This window comes from Phocoena sinus, chromosome 15, assembly GCF_008692025.1.
Source record: "Phocoena sinus isolate mPhoSin1 chromosome 15, mPhoSin1.pri, whole genome shotgun sequence".
In the NCBI taxonomy this organism is placed as follows: domain Eukaryota; kingdom Metazoa; phylum Chordata; class Mammalia; order Artiodactyla; family Phocoenidae; genus Phocoena; species Phocoena sinus.
In genome coordinates, this window is record NC_045777.1 from 57,117,520 (window position 1) to 57,139,812 (window position 22,293).

At 49.9% G+C, this 22,293-nt stretch overlaps 1 protein-coding gene across 3 annotated transcripts; it reads left to right on the forward strand.

Moving 5' to 3' along the window:
• The first annotated feature begins 56 nt into the window (after positions 1 to 56).
• Positions 57 to 21,737, forward strand: PMM2 (phosphomannomutase 2). Of its 3 annotated transcripts, XR_004345838.1 has the most exons (9): positions 72 to 207; positions 5,074 to 5,221; positions 6,994 to 7,070; positions 7,750 to 7,841; positions 10,741 to 10,840; positions 10,952 to 11,027; positions 12,318 to 12,433; positions 18,508 to 18,649; positions 20,255 to 20,350. XR_004345838.1 is itself a non-coding variant. In XM_032605603.1 (8 exons), exons 1-8 carry the CDS (start codon positions 142 to 144, stop codon positions 20,354 to 20,356), a joined length of 777 nt encoding a protein of 258 aa, XP_032461494.1. In that variant the 5' UTR covers positions 57 to 141; the 3' UTR covers positions 20,357 to 21,737. The 3 variants fall into 3 exon arrangements, 2 of the variants coding, with proteins under 2 accessions (XP_032461494.1, XP_032461495.1); XM_032605603.1 differs by lacking the exon at positions 18,508 to 18,649 and having other exon boundaries at positions 57 to 207; positions 20,255 to 21,737; XM_032605604.1 differs by lacking the exon at positions 18,508 to 18,649 and having other exon boundaries at positions 5,074 to 5,185; positions 20,255 to 21,737.
• The last annotated feature ends 556 nt before the right edge of the window (positions 21,738 to 22,293 follow it).

Sequence of the window (22,293 nt, forward strand, 5' to 3'; positions counted from 1 at the left end):
AGCCAGCGCTATTCCGAGGCATTATGGGAGTGGATTCTCCTCCTCCCGGCGTGCCCTGCGGCAGGGGGGCTGGTCCCGGAAGTTCCGAGACAGATTCCAGGTGCCAGCGAATCCTGTAAGGTACGCGTGGAAACTGGGGTCATGGCGGCGCACGGCCCAGCGCTCTGCCTCTTCGACGTGGACGGGACCCTGACGGCCCCGCGGCAGGTAAGCGGCGTCCGGCGGGCTGGCGGCAGCCGGTGCAGAGCCCTCTGCTGCTCCCAGACGGGGCTAAGGACCACCAATATCCCCTGAAGGGACCGAACTCTACTCTGGGTTCCTGGAAGAATGAGATGGAAGCTCCCACCAGCTCTTCAAGACCTCAGGGTGCTCGAAGAGATGGGACAGGCCGGAAAACTCTAGAGAGGAAGAAACTTGGGTTGGGTTGGAAAACGCAGTTCTGGACTCTCATCTCCAGCCCCGGATTTGAACCCCAGCTCTGCCCCTTAACCAGCTTGTGTGCCCTCCTCAGACCTATGACGTATGGTCTCTGCCTGTAGCCTGATGTGAAAGACATAGGTTTCCAGGTCAAACGGACCTGGTAGAGTCTCAGCTTTACTTCCTGACAACTGTGTGACCTTGAGCAAAGTCATTTAACCTCAGAGCCTCAGCATCTATGGCATTAAGTGGGGATATGACCTGTTGCATGTGGTGTTTGTGGGTGTCGGATGAAATCATACAAGTCCATGAAAGTATCTTGCGTACGGTAGACTGGGTTCAATAATATTCAGTTAATATCAGCGACCGCCACCACTCGCTTCTCCAGCCCTGCAATGGAGTGGGGTGATGGAGGAGACCTAGATTGCTGCAGGCTGCCTGTTGAGAACCTCCTTGGACTCCTAGAAACTTCTCATGTCCAGATTTTGTTGCCGTAGGCACGGATATGTTTCAGTTAAGGTTAACATTTGTGATCTTTGCCCACTCTGACCTCCCCCTTGCACAGATTAGTCAGTGAACACCAGCCATTTGAACTTAAGACTTGGCCCAAGTAGCCTCACTGTCTTCAAGTTCTAGCTCTACCCTGCTTAGTTTGGGCCGGGTGAAAGCAGTGGTATGTGTGCTCCAGAATTCACAACGAATGTCTGTGACCTTAGCTGTCCCTATCATTTTACCTTTCTGAGCCACAGGTGCTATGTATCTAGTGATGATGCTCAATTGCAAGTTCTCCAGAGGCCCTTTTTGATTCTGAGATTCAGCGATCCATGCACAGCTGTAGGTTGTTATTTAGCGCATAGTGGTCTGGAGCCAATGTCAGCAATTCATTGTAAAAGGCCAGATAGCAAATACGTTTGTGTTTGCCGACCATATGGTCTGTAGTAACTACTCGACTTTAATGCAAAAGCAACCATAGACCTTATGTAGACATAGTATAGCTGCGTTCCAGTAAAACTGCTCTCAATTTGGCCCATTGGCTGTAATGGCCTCGGATTTACATTCCAAGCCTTTTTACACAGTATCATTAGACCCTTTTAACCTTTCTCCCTCTTTCATCCCTGGTAGGATAGCTGTTATTTCCATTTTAAATAAGGAAACAGACTCAGTGGAACCATGACCTTGATTTCACACAAGAGATCTGGTACAAGTCTCTGGGCCTCAGGGCATCGTTATTTGCTAAGTTTGCCATTTTCTGCTACCGCTCCAAGGTGGAGGCTGTTGTGTTACTAGGTGTGTCATTCAGGAACGTGCTTCTGATTCCCAGAAGGTACCAGGATATATAAGCATAAAGTATGAAATAGCAGCGAGACCAGGCAACCCTCAGTGTTCTCCCTTAAAACATTTGAAACGTGGTATTCTTTGGCGAATGTAAGTAAATTTTTACACTCAAAAAAAAAATCTAATTTTAAAGAGAATTGTTTCGGGGCTTCCGTGGTGGCACAGTGGTTAAGAATCTGCCTGCCAGTGCAGGGGACATGGGTTCGAGCCCTGGTCCAGGAAGTTCCCACATGCCACGGAGCAACTAAGCCCGTGCGCCACAGCTGCTAAGCCCGCGTGCCGCAACTACTGAAGCCCGTGCGCCTAGAGCCCGTGCTCCGCAACAAGAGAAGCCACCGCAATGAGAAGCCCGCGCACCACAATGAAGAGTAGCCCCGCTCGCCGCAACTAGACAGAGCCTGTGTGCAGCAGCAAAGACACAACACAGCTAAAAAAATAAATTAAATAAATAAATAGATAAATAAAAAATAATAAAAAAAATAGAATTGTTTCTATGTGCTGGGTGCTCAAGGTTAAAAAATAAAGCTATTTTAAAAATAAAAAATAAAAACTATTTTAGCAACAGATCTGTTCATTGTACAACCTTTCCCTTCCTCAATACTCGCATTCTCAAACATTGATAAGCATAAGACAATCCGAAAGCAATCAAATGGGTTATCTTTTCCTGCAGCTGCTGAAATAGTATATGACCTAAACAGGTAAAATCTAATTAGAGTGGAGTCCAGAGCTTTGCACATTTTAGTGTTTTAGTAGAATTTTGCTGTTCTGAGTACTTTCCTAAGAAATGCCATTGCATCTAAAAGCAGTTGAGACTTAGAACCAGGATATAAACCTGGGTGAATTGTTTTTCAACTTCCTGTCATGAAAAATTTCAAACGTACACAATCGCTGGAAAAGTATAGTACCCAAAACATCCATATTCCCACCACTTAAATTCAACAGTGATTGATATTAACTTTCTCTCTTTTTTTAATCTTTTCTGTGCCACTTCCTAAGCTGTAGTCATAATGGTACTTCACCCCTAAATGTTCGCACCTGCAGCTCTTGAGGACAAGGACATGTGTCGTAACCAAAGTACCGTCATCATACTTAAGGAAACTATCACCAATTCCCTAATATTATTTTATATCCTGTTCCAGGGGTCAGCAAACTTTTTTCTGTAAAAAGCCAGATAGTAAATGGTTGAGGCTCGCAGGCCATATGGTCTCTGTCACAGCTACTCACATCTATAGTTGTGGCCAGAGACACCTCGGAAATGAATGGATATATGGCTGTGTTCCAGTCACTCTACAAAAACAAGCAGCATGCTGGGTCTGGCCCACAGGCCCTATTTTCTAACTCTTCCTCTACTCCACTCAGTTTTCCTTAATTGTCCCAAAAAAGTCTTTTATAATTTTTTTTTTTAATTTTTCAGAAGGTGAACTTTTAACATTTTTTCACCTTAATTCCAAGCTTTTGGCTCTTTCTCTGTGCTTTATTTTGTCTGGGATGATTTAGAATTCCTTGAAATTATCAGCACAAGAGTTATTTAGAAACATTTTGACAATTTGGCTGTGTGGTTATTTTGCTCCAAATCTCTCCTGCGGTGTGGGGTAGTTTAGATGCTCTATTGTGGTCACGAGCAGCTAGGTCTTATTTCCTGTCAAAATATTTGCTGACATCTGGAAGCGAAAAGGTGTCTCTGACCAATGCAAGTGGCAGAGCATGTCTCATAGCTGGACAGCAACACCATTTAACTCATCAGTGTGCACAAGGGTCAAGAGAAAATAAATTGTGCCCTTAGGCTTCTGTTTGAAGGTGGAAGTATTGCGTTTGTGTTGCATTTTTAATATTTTGCAATCATGGGAATCTTCCCCACTTGCATTCTGACGTCGGCTCTGAGTAAAGCAGTTGTGGGGACTCTGGGACCCATTTTCACAATCACTGACTCAGAGGCCACTAGATTTTGTCTATTAGGTCAAGATTCCACCGGAAGATGTAGAAAAGATTGCACTCTGATGTAAGCCCTTCTGTACAATTTTATTTTATTAATCATATGCATGTATTACTCTAAAAAAATTTTTTTTAAGAAAAGGAGAAGGGCTTCCCTGGTAGCACAGTGGTTGGGAGTCCGCCTGCCAATGCAGGGGACGCGGGTTCGTGCCCCAGTCCGGGAGGATTCCACGTGCCATGGAGCGACTGGGCCCGTGAGCCATGGCCGCTGAGCCTGCGTGTCCAGAGCCTGTGCTCCACAGCGGGAGAGGCCACAGCAGTGAGAGGCCCGCGTACCAAAAGAAAAGAAAAGGAGAAGATTGAATTCTGGATGTTTTTGTACTGAAGTTGTTAAGTGGGTTTTTTGTTTTTAATTTCTGGTAACTTTATTTGTGTAGATATTCCATGTAAGTGTACAATTAAGATTGCTAAAAGTAATGAAATAAAAGTTTAAAAACTTCATTGTGATTTGATTGAACACAGGGATATCTTTTCATGTCAGTTTAAAATTTCTTTTGAATGGGCACACGGTTTGGAATTTAACTAGCATAAAATTATACCACTGAGACCACTATTTATTTTTTCTTAACATTTATTTATTTATTTTGGCCGCACCGGGTCTTAGTTGCCGCATGCGGACTCTTAGTTGCAGCATGCAGGATCCAATTCCCCGACCAGGGATGGAACACAGGCCCCCTGCATTGGGAGCGCAGTCTTACCCACTGGACCACCAGGGAAGTCTTGAGACCACTATTTATAGATAGAGCTTTTCTTTCAGGAGAGACTGAAAAATCTAGTGGTCTTACTCTAAGGCTTTTTGTTTGTTTATATAATTATAATAAATCAACTCTCAACTTCCTCTTTAATCTCATTATGTTATTTTGTTTTAATCAACTTAAATCCATAAATGGAGCACAGTGTGGCATTTGAAAGGACTGGGGTAGGTCTACATGCGTTATGGAAAAATCACAACTTAGTGCTGAGAAAGCAAGTCATTGCACAAGATGTGGGATGAGTCAGTCCACTTGGGTTTCAAAAAGCACCTATTTATGTATGTGCATGTAGACAAGTGTATATATAAATGCACAGAAAAAAGGCTAGAGCAGTACATAACAGCTGTTAATACATTTCTTGTGTGTTTTAAACTAGGTAAAAATAAGTAAAATTTAACACGTTTTTTTCCGATAAAAAAGTTGATGTCCCCAAAGCACGACTAAATAGTTGGTCTTATCTGTAGACCTAGAAACCAAATTTGCAGTGATAAAAATAAGGGTTGTATCACTCTTGGGATTTTAGTCTCCCGATTACTTCGTGGCTCTTGACTGTTGTGTTTTTCTTTTTGAAACGCAGAAAATTACCAAAGACATGGATTGCTTTCTACAAAAACTGAGGCAGAAGATCAAAGTTGGAGTCGTAGGCGGGTCGGACTTTGAGAAAGTACAGGAGCAACTGGGAAACGATGGTAAACTCCACATTGCCGACTACATTTTGGTAAAAGGTCAACTTCTCATGAGGACGTTGGGACCTGTTGCCATTTAGTATCACAGGAGCCCCGAGCCCTCATCCCCGTGTGGCAGGCTTCAGGCTTCCTGCTTCCTTGTTCGGGGAAACATTTTCTCTGCCTTTATTTTTCCTCTGTTTTTAGTCCTACAAATAAATTTCTGGAGTTGCTAGTGGGACAGTTGGTACTCGGAGACATGGACACATTCACCTAGAAAGATGGGTGTCTGTTTCTCGGCCTGCAGTCCTTCCTGTTGGTCCCCATTAACTGCCCTTCTGGCCTCAGTTCGGGCCCCGTCTCCTGACGTCCTTCTCACCCAGGGGTTATGGGGTGCTCCGGGTCTTCATGCCTCCTTCTGTAGCCGTATCGCAGTGTTCCCCAGAGTTCCCTAGTCGGGAGGCACCCAGGCTCCTCCCCACCTAGTGAACCAGAATCTCAAGCCCAGGACCCCAGGAAGGTGGAGATTCTGAAGGGCATGGGTCTGTAGGGCATGGGAATCATACTTTAGCAACTACCCTCAAAGAGAGTCTAGTGCTGTGGGTATAGCACTCTGATTATTGGAAACTGTCTGGTTATGTTTGGCTTGAAGACTAGTGCTATGGATTATTCATCTCCATGGCCCCAGGGCCTCCAGGGTGCCTGGCCTATAAGAAATAGCAGGTAGAGAGAGAGATGGATTGAGCATTCTTTTTGGCACTGTTGACGTTTGGGGCCAGTAATTCTCTATGTCCTGTGCACTGTAGGATGTTTAGCAGCATCCCTGGCCTCTACTCACTTGATATCAGTAGTGCTACCACACCCAGTGTGACAACCAAAAATGTCTCCAGACACTGCCAAATATCCCCAGGGGGCAAAATCACCCCCAGTTGAGAACCACTGTTCTAGATGTAATATCTTACAGTGCAAATCTGTGTGGGGTGTATTTATTGAACCAGTTACTGAAAGAGGGATCTGTGTAGTGCCTTTAAAACTCTCTGTTCTGGCTACACTTAATTTTCCTTGTAGGTGCTCTGTTTAGAAACGCTATAAACAACATAATGGGACACATTAAGACCCAGGGATCCTGTTACCTGGTCCTGATTGCTCTTTCTGCCTCTAGTCACGTAATTAACCACAGGCTCAGAGAGGTTTTGTCAGTGCAGCACAGCGTCTTACATTTCAGAGAGTAAGAGTCGAAACTCCAGAATCAAAACAGTAGCGAGCCAGAAGAAAGTGGAAGACCCACCTGTATCAGAATCACCTGAGGAGCTCATTCAAATGGAGATGTGGGAGCCCCACCCAACACATAGTGCCTGGAATCTGCATTTTGGCAAGCACCTAGAGTTTGAGGCTCCGTTAAGATTTATGTGGGTGGTCTTCAAATGTGAATGAATGTGAGACTCGCCTGAAGAGCTTTAAAAAACAAAATCTGATTCTTAACCTGGCCTCTGCAGATTCTGATTGAGAAACCTTGGGAGCAGAGCCTGGGATTCTGCAGATTTTCATCACCGCCCCAGTAATGCAGATTCACAGTGGGGTTTGGGAGCCATCGTTGAGGTGCCCACCAGTCTCCAGTCTGCCGCCTAATTGTCATCTTTTAAATTTATAATGAAGAGCCTTTTGAAAAAAGTTTTTAAGGAGCTTTTTTTCCACCCTCCCAATCTGTTAAGATGAGATAGCCTTTCACAGTCATTACTGGAGTTTAGCATTTTTATTGGCGATCAGTGTTAATCAAGAAATAGAAACACAGGGTCCAATTCATTGCATTCTCAATTTTGTTTTGTTGGCAGTGGTTGAAAAATATGATTATGTGTTTCCAGAAAATGGCTTGGTAGCATACAAAGATGGGAAACTCTTGTGCAAACAGGTAGGTTTGCAAGTATCCATACTACTCTGTACTACTAGTGAAGTGTTTTCTAAAAAGGTATTTGATATTGAATGCCTCCAGGGAGTTATATCTGGGAGAAGAGTGGTAATGTATCTTTACCCTGTATTGTTTACATTCCGTATTGAACCATGTGACTAGTACACATTCCAAATTGTTAACTACATTTTTATAATTGTTTTTCAAGGTTACTTAATCTAATATTTCTATTATGGTAGCAAAGACTAGGGCAAGTTGCCTTGCTGCAAGCATTTCTAAGAGGTACCATGTAGCTCTTATTACCATTAAGATCGTTCTATTCAGACGTAAGAGGAAGCCAAAGTGGAACAAATATATTTTCTATCAATGTCTGCAGATACTTTAATTGAATAAAAGGCAGTAGCAATAAACTCTTTGGGGCTTCTGGGAAGCACTTGAGAGATAATGAATACAAAAATCTTGAGTAATGAGGCAGAAAATGGTTTTGACCGAGGCCCTTTCTGGTTTGCCTAATGTTTTCAACCAGAGAAAAAGGGAGAAAAGGAGAAAGGCAGTGGGGTGTGTCCCCACCACCGCTTGGTGACCCTCCAGCCACAGAGGCTGAAGACCTGGGTTTGCTGGAAAGCCATTTTGAAAAGGCCTCCCACTGTGTCAAGTTAACTCCAGTATTTTCTTTATCTAGAACATTCAAGGTCACCTGGGTGAGGCCCTAATCCAGGACTTAATCAACTACTGTCTGAGCTACATCGCGAAAATTAAACTCCCGAAGAAAAGGTGGGTTTGCTTTTAGCAAAGAAGCGCCACTGGAATATGGCGTGATGTCATCTGGTGGGTTGGAGCTAACTTAACTCCAAAGCCCGGTGCTTACTAAGGGATCACTGGAAACCTTCTGTAAAGCCAGCGGTAGACCAATGATTACATAAATGATGGTGCGTCCACCTGACGGAAGTTGAAAACTATATGCTTTCAAAGGCTATCAGTTAAGGCACATGCCTGTGAAACAGCAGTGTGGGAAAAGCAGCATCAGCCCAGGCCCCAGCTCAGGAGTCTCAAACCGGAGGCCCTCGGGCCAAATCCCATGCAAAGCCAAGTTCAGTTGGCCCCTGGTGTTCAGTAAAATCTACAGTAAGTGCTATCATTTAAAAGTCTGATTTCACACTTTAAAATACCTGGGTTTCCGGCTTCTGCAGCATCTGAAAACCCGGCAGCTCGATGCTGCCTCCTAGGTGGCAGCAGCCTGGCGGGCAGCGCTGCCCCCTCCCCATCCCCCAGTCTTTCACGGGCCACTTGTCTCATTTTTCTGGCCTCGGTAGGCATTTGATTCGGGAACCTACCTCTTGTTCTGAATACTGTTATCTCAATTCCCATTTTAAAATAATAACAACAGTAATGTGCACACATGCCCACAGTTAAAAGATTGGCAGAAAACGGACCATATGCTAATGGTGGTTGTTTCTTGGTAATGAGATTTCAGGTGGTTTCTTTGAAATACTTTTCATCTTCTCGGTTTTCTGCACTTAATGTGTAACACCCTAATGATTAGAGGGTGAAACATTTCTTAAAGGGTGATTGAATTTCAAGACATGCTGGAGTTTCGAGAGTGCTCGAGACCTGTTTCCAGAATTTCCGAAACAGATGCCCCTGCTCGGCACCTCCTCTCGGAGGGCAGGGGCTTCCTTTTTCACATCTGTCCCAGGAAGGGGGATGGATGAGACAGGAGGGACCCGAAGTCCATCTTTCTGGCAGCTGGGAGACGGCCCGTGAGGGTTCCTCATCCTGTGCTGTTGACTTTTACGTATATTAGAAATTCTCCGTTGTAGAAAGTGAACATATAACGTACCCCAGGTCATTTCAGTCTTTACTTTGGGCTGAGCATTGAGGGAGGATAAAAAAAGGATAAGATACACTCCTGTCCTCCAAAGAAGATGTCATCTAGTGAGAGGGTCCAGCTTGCAGAGCTGTGACTCCGAATTAGCCTGAGATACCCGGTGAATTCAGAAGGCAGAGCTGAGTTCCTCCTTGATCGGCATTTACCCACATTGCTCGTGGGTCTAATGCTATGTCCCACACACGCCAGGCAAGTGTAGTAAGACGTCACATCGTCCAGGTCTTCGGGGGGAAGTGAATGCTTGATCACCCGCCTTAGTCCTGGTTTTTAGAACGGAAGCCTTTCTGCAGTGCATCAACCTCCCTCCCTGCCTTGGGCATGACCTCTTTTTCTGACAGTTTAGGACCCACAGGCCTAGTATCCCCCCTGGGAATGATCACCAGGGCCCCATACCCCAGTGTAGATGTAGAAGGTATAGGCGACAGGCTGGTCTGTACCGAGTCCAGGACAACCGGGACGGGGTGTTTGAAACAGTGTCTTAGGTGCACATACGTTGTTGTATCGTTTGCCTCTTTTTCTGCAAGTTGAACACAGCAGAGGAAGGATCCAGTGATGGAGATACCGCTATTTTTACTTTACTTGCTTCCCAGTTTTTTAGATAAACTGGTACTTTTCATTTCAGGAGCCCCTTCAGGGGGGCTCAGAGCAAGTGCCATTAGCCCCTTTCTGAGCTCAGAGCAGAGCGGTGCCCAGGGTCCCTGGTAAGTGGCGGCATTGGCGTGGAATCTGGTCCCAGCCCCACGCCTGGCGTGTGTCCTTGAAGTATTATTACTGAGGCTCACCTGGGGATCCTCAGCAGCTTTTCCTGTGTTGCTTTTCTTGGTAAAAATCAGCATTTCACTAGGTCACTTGCAAAGGTGTCTGGGACATATATTTTCAGATTCCTCAGGGAACTTGAAGAGCTAGTAATCATTTTCATAGCTCTTTGTTAACTATAACATTCTCTGTCAAGAGCAGCACCGTCCAGCAGAAATGTAATATGAGCCACATGTGCCGTTTTTTCCGCTTTCTGTGGCCATGTTTAAAAAAAAAACAACGAAAAAAAAAACAACGGAAAGGAATAGGTGAAATTGATTTTAATATGTTTTATTTAACTGACTATATCCAAACTATAGTCATTTCAAATATAGTCAGTATAAAGCATTGTCAATCATGGTTACACTCCTTTTTCATACGAAATCTGTGAACTCTGATCTCAGGTCAGATCAGCCACAGTTTTCAGGGCTCTCTAGCCACGTGAGGCTCGTCACCCACCTCGAGCACCTTCCGGAGTGAGACCCAGTGCTGTCATCAGATCCTCTTTGTGTTTCAAAGCCCTTGCTGTTTTTGTTTCGTGTTTCCGAGTGAGACCCAGTGCTGTCATCAGATCCTCTTTGTGTTTCAAAGCCCTTGCTGTTTTTGTTTCGTGTTTCCGCCGTGTTTTTTCCCCAGGGGCGTTCATGTAGGTTGTGCACTAGGAGTCCTAAATGGTAGGAGGACCAAGAGTCTCGTGAGTCTGGAATTCAGGAGAGATGAGAGCACAGCACCGCCAAAGACTGATCACACCCGCCTCTGCCATCGGAATCGCCCCACTTTTTTTTTTTGACCACACCTCGGCATGCGGGATCTTAATGCCCCGACTAGGGATCGAACCCATGCCCCCTGCAGTGGAAGTGCGGAGTCTTAGCCACTGGACCTCCAGGGACGTCCCTGGAATTGGCCCGCTTTTTAGCCTGTCTGTCCATCTGTTGTGTTGCTCAAATAAATGATGTATCTCTGGGACCTCCGTCCCCTTTTCCTCCCCAGGGGTACTTTCATCGAATTCCGAAATGGGATGTTGAATGTTTCCCCCGTCGGAAGAAGCTGCAGCCAAGAAGAACGCATTGAGTTCTACGAACTGGATCAAGTGAGTCTTTATGAAATAGCCGGGGTGTATGGACGTGTGGTGTGCATCTCTGCGGCCAAGAAAGTGTGCTTCTAATGCCGTGGACTATCGGTATCTTTTTGTTTTCCTCAGAAAGAAAGTATAAGACAGAAATTCGTGGAGGATCTGCGGAGAGAGTTTGCAGGGAAAGGCCTCACGTTTTCCATAGGTATCATGCATTCAAGCGGGCTTCAGGCTCTGTCTGGGAGCTGTTTGCTGGGAGGTGGTTGTGGGCCGGTGTGCTCTTGAACTTGGACGGTGACGAGTTTGCAGCTGGGCCGTCCGTGGCAGGAAACTGCCCTCCTGCCTGATCAGCGCTAGCCGAGACTCAGGTTAGGAGATGATTTCCACGCTGCTGGGTTTGGTTCTAAATCCTCGCCCAGCAGGATTTTTCCTGCCTGCACTTCTCCTAGTCAAAAATAAGATTGCTTAATGAAGAGTGAGAACTTATCCCCACACCTTTGGGCAGAAGACAGCTAGCTCATGGGTGACTGTAGGAGAGAGGTGGGACAGGGCCTCTTAGATCAAGTAGACTGAATGTGTTCTGGAATCCTGTGATGTTCGAATGGCAAGGAACCTTCGAAGTCACTTGGGCTGGTTTTACAAATCAAGAAGCCGAGGCCCAGAAAGGGGAAGGCACTTGTCCAGCTTCACGAAATTTCTGTTCATAGTGACAGGCCAGCATACGGCCATTTCCAGTGTCTGATGCAGAGCTCTTCCTGCACCGCTGATGTCTCTGCCTCGCTTTTTGGTGGAATATGCCTGTCAAATGCTTTAAACAGACCGATTTCTGCTGTCCGTGCTGACAAGCCATACTTACAGCCCTCTCCTTTCACCGGCTCAAATAAGCGTATGCTTGCCAGAAAACTGGAATTGCAGAGGGCCTCTGTGTAAAAGATGAATGGGTGGCTTGTTAAGTATCCTTGAACTGTGAGATGAACATCTTCCCTGACACAGCTCTGAAAGGGTTTTTGTTGCCCAAGAAAGCTGCCTGGCAATCCCCGTCCGTGGGATTTTCATTTTCCTGCACGACGAGCTGGATGCATCCCGCTCCCAGGGCTCTCCGCCGAGCGCACAGTGCAGCTCCAGGGGAGCACGGCTGAAGAAAGCTGTTCGCAGCTCTTTCACCGGCCTGCTTTGGGCTTCGTTTAAGCGCGCTCTGCAGACCGCTCGGGTGCAAAGCCATTGTGGGTCTCACTCTGAATCAGCACTCTGTGTCTCTTCTTTAGACTTTAGATTTTTAGGTTTTAGGTGAAATCACGATGGAGAAAAAAAAAGTCATGCAAGAATTGATTTCTAGAACCTACCCGTAAAGTATTGTAATTAGCAAACTGAGGTAATAAAAATCAACCTTGGCACTCCAGTTGCCGACAAGATCAAAGGGCACATTTTCTTTCAATGACATATCATTAGCCTCCTTTTCACCTTTAGCTTGTGTGTCTCCCTCCCCGCTCGGCAGGAGGTCAGATCAGCTTTGATGTCTTCCCTGATGGATGGGACAAGAGGTATTGCCTGGGACACGTGGAAAAGGATGGCTATGAGACCATTTATTTCTTTGGTGACAAAACCATGCCAGTAAGTATGGAAGTGTTTTTGCAGTTTCATTGTTCAATTTGGGATTGAAGAGGGGGAAAGTGGACAGATGGGCTTTTCTGCCCCCAGCCACACTTCACCTGGCAGCCCAGCTCAAACTGAGTAATGGCTTCTGTCCTATGAGAGGGGGGTGATGGAGCTCCCTCTTCTCTGCGCTCAGACACCCGACACCTCTGAAGGCAAGGATGGAGCCTTTCAGTTTGGCCTTGAGTTAAGTGTCACCCACCTCGAGCACCTTCCGGAGTGAGACCCAGTGCTGTCATCAGATCCTCTTTGTGTTTCAAAGCCCTTGCTGTTTTTGTTTCGTGTTTCCGCCGTGTTTTTTCCCCAGGGGCGTTCATGTAGGTTGTGCACTAGGAGTCCTAAATGGTAGGAGGACCAAGAGTCTCGTGAGTCTGGAATTCAGGAGAGATGAGAGATGGGGGGTCAGGCCTGGGCATCACATCACAGGAGGCTGTCCCGGGGGGGCTGTCGGAAATCCCAAGTCCGGGACCAAATCTAAACTGGGGAATGATGGGAATTCCCTGGCGGTCCAGTGGTTAGGACTCGGCGCTTTCACTGCCAAGGGCACAGGTTCAGTCCCTGGTCAGGGAACTAAGATACCTCAAGCTTCTCAGCGCGGCCAAAATAATAAAATAAACTGGGGACTGAGAGCAGAGCCAGGTGTTGAGAGGCCAGCAGGAGGAATTTCCCCAGAGCCACCGAGGTAGCAGGCGAGGCTCTCCTTAGGACAGGTGGGTCCCCAAGGGGCTGGATGGAGGGGCTTGTCGCCATCGAGGCCCAGAGGAGGCTCAGCCCCCAATGGTCACTGCCCAGCCCGGGGCCGCCTCCCTTTACCTTCCTCTTGCACCCCCCGTGCCTCTCTGCTTCCCTCTCACGGGCCACCCAGTGGTGGTAGCTACCTTGCCATCAGGCTCCTGTCTCAGGCTTTGTGGCTGTACTGCAGCAGCAGAAAGGCTGCATGGATGGAGTTTTTAATCCCTCCAACCCCCGGTCCACCCAAAATGCGTGCTGTTTTGCTAAGGTCTCTCCTGTGTGGACCTGCTTTTTCAGTAAGATCTCAACGTGCTAGTCTTCCAGCGTGAAAGGGGCTTCTGGATAGTATAGTCTCATGTCCTGCTTTCCAGATTATAAAACTGGGGGAATTCCCTGGCCGTCCAGTGGTCAGGACTCCACGCTTCCGCTGCAGGGGGCCACAGGTTCAATCCCTGGTCGAGGAACTAGAATCCCACGAGCCGCCCTCGCCGGTCCCCCCTCTTCCCCCCTCCATCCTCCCGGCTTTGGCTGATTCCTGCAGGCTGAGAAGACAGCCCTTCAGAGGGGCTGAGGCAGGTTATTCTGTGATGATGACGCCTCAGCTGGGACTTTGCAGGATGGAATGCAGGTTTTGAGATAATCGGAAAACAGCATCTTTGGGGAATTCTTCATTTGGGAATTAGAGAGTTTTCTGTTTAACCACTGCATTACCACGCGTCAGTTTTTGTTTTTTTTTAATCTTACCTACTTTTAAAAAATGGATACTATCGAAGGGAGGTTCCTCCCCATTCTTAATTAATAGGTATTCATTGTAGAAAATTAGAAAAAGCATGAAGAAGAAAGGAAAAGTCACTTGTAAATCACAGCTGACATGCCTCTCAGCCTCTTTGCAATGTATATGACCCCAAATGTGGGACACGGTGTGTTCACTGGTTTCTGCTTTTGTTCTCTTCACATATTTCGTTCCTCCCACGTCGGGGAATGTTCTTTGAAACAAGCTTTCAATGGCCGTATAACATTCTAGCATTTAGGCACAGATTATTTACCCATTTCCCTAGCAGAGGCCCTTTGGGTTTGTGGCTCTTTGTTGTCCTCACGAGCACTGTAGTAAACGCTCTTGCATCATTCTTTGCCCTCCTCTCTGATCTTTTTTATCTGTGGTTTCCTGGAGATGGGAGTTAGCAGTCCAGCCATCTAAATCTTTTAACAGCCTGAGGCACTGAGCAATCCAAACACTAGCTTTAAGTTTCTTTTCGTATTCAGTGATAGATATTTGGAAAGCTGTTTTCTTTCTTTGCGCCAAGGCAAAATGTTTTTGCCGGCTCCTAGGGAGACAGCACCTGAGCTAAGCGCTGCCAGTAAAAAGCCCTTTCCCTGCCAAGCTCAGGCTTAGATGCCTGCCCGGCAGCTCGGCCGGAGCCTGATGTTGCACCGAGTCCCCCATGTCTTCCCCGGCCCCCGCCCTGAGCACCTCCAGAGAGCAGAGGGAAGAGGGAAGAGGCTGGCCCTGGCTCTTCTGAATCCTCCTTAGTCCTGGAAACTCCCTCATCCGTCCCGGCAGCCACAACAGGCAGCTTACAGGCCCTGGGCCCGGCCTTTGGTGGGAGTAGCGGGTGGGGGTGGGGGGGCTCGGTTTGCCGCGGGGAGGGAGATGGCCAGCGCCTGGGAAGATGCACCCAGGCTGCTCTGCCTGGCTCTCCAGGGGGCTGCGCCTGCCAGCTCAGCCCCAGCCTTGCCGAATTCCCAGGCAGCAGTGCCTCTGCTTGTTTAATGCTTCTTGTAAAAAACATCTGGACTTGAAGTCGGGGCGACGTGAAAACCCACTGGAACACTTGGTGAGCATTACCCACTGATGGGTGTGACTCCGCAGTTCCACTTTGGTTAATTCGGCTCTCAGTTCACTCCTACCTGTGTAGAAAGGGCTACAGAGAGGGGCACGCCAGAAACAACCCCGCCCTTCGCAGGAGATGGAGAAATAAACGGGGGTCCAGCCACACAGCGGAATGCCAGGTAGCATAAGCACAGCTGGTGTGGAGCAGTGCTGGTAAGAGGCTCCATTTTTGTGTAAACACAGAGAAATCATCTCTCTTTGTGTCTGCTTGTAAGTGCGCACGGGGGGTCTGAAAGGGTACCCCCAAAATTACAGAGTTACCGTGGGGGTGGGACGAGGATGGGAGAGACTTACCGCTGTGACAAGACCCTGTTTTTAAATTTTTGAGCTGCATGAAGGTGCTGTCTATTGAAAAGTAAAACTTAAAAATGTCACATTGAAAAGAGGAAGGGAACGAAGCTTTTCAAGTGCTTCCTCAGCGTCACCCCTGAGCAGGACACTTGCGCGCTGCCGCCAGCCGGGGGAGGCGGGGAATGCGGGGAATGCGGGGGCCCCGCAGAGGGCCAGCTGCTCGCTGAGTGCGGTCTGGAAGCCCATGCCCTTTTTATTCTCCCCTCTCACTTCCAAAACACTAAGACTGCTCATCCTTTGCAGTCAGCATGAGGTGGTAGGCTTGGAAACCGAGAGCACCGAAGTCGGCCCCCCAAAAGCCCGGCGCGGTGACCACACGGGAGTCTGTCTAAGCCTCAGTGCCCCGGGCCGTCCAGGGGGTTGTGGGTCCGCTTCCAAAGGACCGGACAAAGTGAGAGGTCTTAGAGGGAAGGCAGTTGGGGATGTGCCTCTTTCCCAGCGGCAGGCCTGCCCGGCCTGCATCCAGAGGCCCCCGCTTTTAAGGAAGTTGTGATAAGGCTCACCTAGTACTGAGGTTGCTCTGTGAGATTGGGGGCCTGCGGGATGGGTGACAGGTTGCCCTTGTGAGTGGTACCCAACGATCCTTGAGATTCTGTTAGGCCTTTGGCCGGGGCCTGGGCTTCCTCGGCGTGCCTGGCATCTCCCGGCATCTCCTGGCATCCCCAGGGCTCCCAAGGCTCCTTAGGGCTAACAAAAGTGCAGAATGTGTCCTTGGGACAGACCTACCTGACTGTTTGTTTCTGTGGCAGAATCTGAGACCCAGGTCTTGTGTGGCTGGTGGCAGGCTTAGGTTAGCGTGGTGAGGGGGTCGCTCGTTCCTGGAGGGACCCAGGGCAAATCGCCACTGCTTGTGGTCTGAGCCTCCTGGAGGAGGATGGACGAGATTAGAGGTTCTCAACCCTGCTGAGAACCCCGGGCCCCCTGCGGGAGGACAGGAAGCCAGATGCTGTGCAGGGGAACCATGGGTCCCTTGTGTCCACTGGGGGCCTGCCTTCCTTCCGGACCCCAGAATTGGTGGCCTCGTTGGTCCAGAGAACAGGACGGTGGACCAGCCCCACCCCAAGGCAGGAGCATCCCTCACCCCAACGCTCCTGCTCAGGGAGACCCAGGCTTCGGGCCCCCAGGGCTCACTGGTGTCCACAGCATCAGCATCTCCCCGATGTGCTCCCGTGCCAGGGCCCCTCGCGCATCTCTGAACCCCGTTTTACGGATGAGGGGAGCTGTGCCGGAGCCATCACCAGACCCGAAGGGGCAGTCACCCAGGGGCGTCAGCCCCACCCCCAGCCTGGTCATCACTAGATTCTGAGCTGCTGGTCCTCAGCCCTGGAGGCACATTGGAGTCACCTGATCGCTTTCAAAACCTCATGACCCTGGGGCCAGGCTGTTTCTGACCATAGCTGTTTACTTCTTTCTAGGAAAAAAATCAGCACAGTTATCTAAGGGCATTCGGTTTTTAAACGTGAAAGTTGTTTGAGGTTGTTTTCATCCACAGCTAATTCTGACATACTGGGAGAGCAGCGCACACCGCAGTCATCAGGTCCCCAGCCTCCTGCATAAGCCCTGGGCACCCAGCTCTCCTGTGGCCAGAGACACCCAGGCACGGGAGCTCTTAGTGCATCCTGGGCCTTTGGCCCCTGTGTCTCTTGTTCTTTCCCAGTTTTATTGATGTATTTTTAAAGCTCCTGCAGTGACTGTCACTTGCAGCCAGGGGAGAACCCCTGCTCTGGGATCTTTGAAGGCTGAGCCTTTGTCTTGGTGGTCTTTGTACCCATAATGGATAGAAATTGGCTAAGTGCTTATTGAACTACCCGAGGTAAACGTCCATGTGCAGCTAGAGAGCTTGCCTGTGCCGAGGGCAGGTATCCACACAGCAGAGACCCCCTGGGAGTTGTGTCTGGAGCAGGGCACGCAGCCGGCGGCGGCCAGGGACACTGATGCAAGAAAATCAGCTTGCGCTGCGACCCTCCTCCCGCTGCGACCCTCCTCCCATCGGCCCAGACCTTGGCCTTGTAGGGATTAAACATTAATGGGCAGCCTGCGCTGATCCGGGGCCTCTACTTTGGGCCTGCCAGGTACACCTTAACGGAAACATGATCACTTACTCATCCCTTCGCCTCTTCCCTCCCTCCGTCTCCTCCCAGGAAACAGGAGCTTTGTTTTGGAGCTTGTGGGTGGCTGAGCCTGCCCAGCAGGAATCCAGTAACCTTTGGTGCACATGCAAATCCAGTTTTGAAGTTTCCTATTCACTGTAGCCTTATTTTTCTAGTGGGTGGCACTCACTAGCTTGGTGGTTTGGTTCTGCTTCTCCCGACCTCACTCTGAGTCTGGTTTGCAAGGTCTGTGCAGCCCCAGGAGGGAGCCCGCCCGCTCTGAGGCCAGTTGCCCTGCGGGAGATGTGGGCAGTGCGGGCAGTGCAGCTTTGCTGCCCTCTGAGAGCAGCGGGCCCCACCGGGCTGCAGGAGGTTTCTCCTTCCCGGGTGATCGGAATCTCTGGACCCGGCTTTGGTACGAATCAGTGGCTTACAAGGCAGCAGGGCTCAGCCTCCTTCCACGGACAGCTCCCCGCCCCCCGCCGTCGCCACCAGCAGGCCCTCTGTCAGGTGAGGCATCTGTTGGGCACCTGGGACACCCTCTCCACGTTGGGGCAGGCGTGGCATCTGTGAGCCTTGCTGCTCCAGAGGTCCTGCTCCCCAGAGAGTGGCTTCTGTCTGCCTTGCACCCTGGCTGGGGGCTGGAGCCTCCTGACTCCTCTGCTTCCGCTTTTGAGTCCTCATCCCCATCCATTCTCCAGAGAGTTCCTCTTGTGAAGCGAACCTGATGGTGTGAAGCCTGGCTCCTGGCTTTCTGGAGGCTTCACATAAAATCCCAAGTCCTCATCTCGACCTGCGAGGCCTCACGGCCTGACCCCTCCCCGGCAGGCTGTAGCCCAGCAGGCTCTAGCCCGGCTGGCAGCCTTTCCCCGATGGGCAGTCACAGGGCTTGTCCCTTCTCTTCCTTCAGGCCTCTGCTCAAAGGCGTCTCCCCTGTCACCCTGGTCCCCTCCCCTTATTCTTTGCAGATGCCGGCAAAGCATCCACAGAGCTGTTTATGTCCATCTTAAATGTAAGCTTGGAAGGCAGCCCTTAGGTGGACGTCATTTGTTTGCCTCTGTATCTCCAGCTTCTGAGACCATGCCCGGAGGGTAGTGAGCGCTGCACAAGGTTTGTTGGGTTAATCCGTGAAGACTAACCCCTCCCTCCAGGGTCAGTGAGTGACACTGGAGTGAAAGTGTCCCCAGGTGGGTGCTGGGTTTTTCTGAATAGAGCAGGAGTTCTTTCTTGCTTGGTTAGGTGCTCTGTGCTGGTTTCCCCACACCAGGCCGTTCCTAAGAGAAATCTTTTTTTAGTCGTAAGAATTGTCTTCACGTGTACTTGTTCAGGAGATGCTGGCCATGAGCTGGGGGCCAGCTGAATGACCAGAGCCCCTTCACAGGACATAAATTCGTGGGGCCCGCGCAAGGCTTGGCAGGCTTCTGGGAAAGAACATTCCCCAGTGTGGCTCCAAGGTCATGGCCTCCCAACATGGCTCCACCCAGCACGCCTCGGGCCCAGGCAGTAGTCCCTCATGAGGTCTATGAACTTCACCTTCTCCTAGGGAAGCCGTCTGCTTGGGGGTGGGTGGTTCTTACAAAGATGAGAGCAGCCATAATTTCAGGTGTCAGTTGTTTAAAAGGATGTCATTTTCGTACAGAATCGTTTTCTCCATACTGGCTTCATGCTGTGTTTTATGAAAAAATGCATTTTCTCTGCAGTGATTTTCATCACATTATAAACTAATTGATTTTTTTTTTTCAAGATTTTGCGTTAGACTGCTTATCCAATGTTATGAGGAAAATATAGGAAATTCCATGAGAAGCTAAGCAGGGGCTTTCCTGCGGGGCTGTGGGTTGTGGAAGCAGCATTCCCCTGAGATGGGCGGGACTGGGGAAGGGGGTGCAGCACAGACTAGGTGATCCACAGTCACAGGACCCCCTGCACCCAGCATGCCTGGCCCCTTCCAGACTGGGCCTCAACTCCTAGGGGCTCACCAGGGGGAAGGAAGCATGGAAACGCTAGGAAGCGGTGCTAGCTGCGTGCTGGGGCTGCCCCAGGATTGCGCGTCCACCAGTGGCCTCGGTGCTTTGGGCGAAGTTCCACCACGATCCCCGTTTCACAGATGGGGAGCTGCCCACATACCCCCTCACCGGTGCTAGACCAGGATCTGAGCCCAGGCCACCAGGCTCAGACTCCAACCACGTGGGCCTATTTAAACTTCAGTGAATCAGACTCAGTCCCTCTGTCACAGGCCTCACGTGTGGCCTCCGTCGGCTCAGAGGTGGACCGTGTCCATCGTCACAGAAAGTCTCAAGGGCAGTGCTGCTCTGGACTGTCTGCCCTCCTACAGTCCCCCATGACCTGTTAGGAAAGTTTGGATGCGGTTAAAACAAATGGATGGCGGTGAGAATTCTGCTTTCTTGATAGAAAAATAAGCCTTAGACAGATCTTCATGGGAACATCGTGATTTTTTTCACAGGCATAATTGCATGTTCCAAAGCTAAACTGCAGTTCAAGGGAAGGTGAAAAACCCTTTTTTGGTACGACAGTACCCTTGTTTTTTCTCTCCTGGGGGCTAAGAAAAGGTGCCTGAAGAGATGCTCCCCACCTGGTAAAATCGCAGGGTCCTCATTTCTGGTCCTATTTCTCTGGTTAGCCCCAGGCCCCTGGGTGGCAACAGCCTTGGCCCAGGAGGAGTCAGGTGGCGCCTGCATCTGCGCCGTGTCTTCACAGGGCGGGAACGACCACGAGATCTTCACAGACCCGAGGACGGTGGGCTACACCGTGACGGCGCCCGAGGACACACGCAGGATCTGTGAGAAGCTCTTCTGCTGACCATCCCTCTCCCCGTGGGAGGGGCGTCCCACCACGCCCACCCCCAGCCCACTGTACAGTTGTCACTCGGGTCCTCACTCAGCAGGGAAATGGCCCTCCGCCTCCAGTGCTAGAAGCAGCCAGAAGGAAGAAGAAAAGGCTTGTCAAGAATGGTTCAAAGGACTGTCTCCAACAGAGGGTTTTGTCCCCACCCCGAGTCTCAGGACCCCCAGCCCTGCCCTGATACGTGCGATCACAGTACACCTGGGGTTTTTTTGTTTTTAAACTTTCCCATCATTCTAGAATGATACAGGAAGAACGAGTGTGCCTGGACCCTCCTTCTTTCCTCATGGGTCTTGTGGAAGATGTAAGAGATATTCACATTGGGACCCTCTGCATCAGTACCAGGAGGGGGGCTTTGGTGATGAGAAAGAAAGGACAAGATGTTTACAATGATCTGACCCTGGGACATGGTTAAAAACACTTCCAGAAATGAAGCTCCCCCGTGAAAGCGCTGGCCGAGTGACCACTGACCCCAGGGACTTTGCACCTAGCTGGCCCAGGAAGCAGGGGTAGCTCTGTATCCACTACACTTTGAAGAGCCCGCTGGTTTCCTAGCCATTGGGACAGAGGCAGTGGAACCAACAACCCCACCAAGAACTGTCACATGGCCCTCCCCGGACACAGCTCCAAGCCCAGGCCCAGAGACTAACTGAGGCGGTCACACTTCACCCAAAGAACCTCCTCCTGCTGTCCCCAGGGCCTGTTTGCCCTAGTTCGTCAGGGATCAGGGGAGAGCCTGAACTAACAGATCAGGAGCTGTACCGTTTCTCTGCTGATGTTTGAATAAGCCCATCCACCCTGGCCCTCGGAGCTGCCGTGGTCGGGTCTGCAACCCTCACTCCTCCCTCCCGCCTTCTGCAAGTTCCTTGTATAATTGGAAGGCAGCTCGGAGCCTCGTCCACAACACAGAACACGGAAGAGAGCTTTCCAAGAAAACGGTTCCTGTGTGCTTTTGAGCATCTTCCTCCACTGGCCAGTGCCGGGGCTGGCGTCAGTCCAGGCATGGCCTCTGCTGGGGGCTTGCAGACCTGAATCTGAAGTGGGGATTACAGAGGTGCTCTGAGCAGCCCACCTTTCTGCCCCCACCAGGTACCTTCATCACAGAGGAACCTGGTTCCCCCCAGCCCTCCCCCAGACCGGCTTGTCTCAGCTCAGGATCTGCGCCAGGCTGCGAGGTCAGCTCCCTCACCCGCCCAGGGCCACACACTGGGGTGACGGTTCTCACTGGTTCCCAGGACTATGCCGTCCTGTGGCATCCTTCCTGGCTGAATTTTATACAATACTGTAATGATCTTTCAAAATGAAGAGTAGCAAATTAAAGTGATTTTATTGTTTCCTATTTTTCTTTCTGATTACTGTTTTCTCCTCGAGTTAAGTGAGTTGGTATCCTCTCAGATTCTGGGGGAAGAGCTCAGCCCTCTTGGACCTGAGGGGCCACTCGTTGTGACGCTGACGTTCCCACGACGTTGGGGGTTGCACTTTCCAACTGGCATCGACCCACCCTCCAGGCTTTTCTGCCCACTGGGTAAGGATCCAGTATTCCGTAGAAGCTTCCTTATGTATCAAAACGAGACAACTGAGTCTTACTCAGACTTGTCCCAACTTTCATGAGGTGAAGGGTGCACTGTTTCTCCGCCCTGCACAGGGCTGCCCTGGGTAGGTACCCCGAGGCCATCAGGCTGGGCCCCCTCGCCTACACTGTCACAATTCCCTCAACCTGCCTCCCCACCTCCAAAGACTTCAGACTTCGCGCCATCCTTCCCCTGCTGCGGTGGTCTTATCCTGGTCCAAGCTCCCCGGCCATGTATCCCACCTCTTCTCTCTTCAGGTATTCCCCAGCACCCGCCCCGCTCCCCGGGGGCCTCTGCAGCTGGGCTCCATGGTGGGGATGTCAG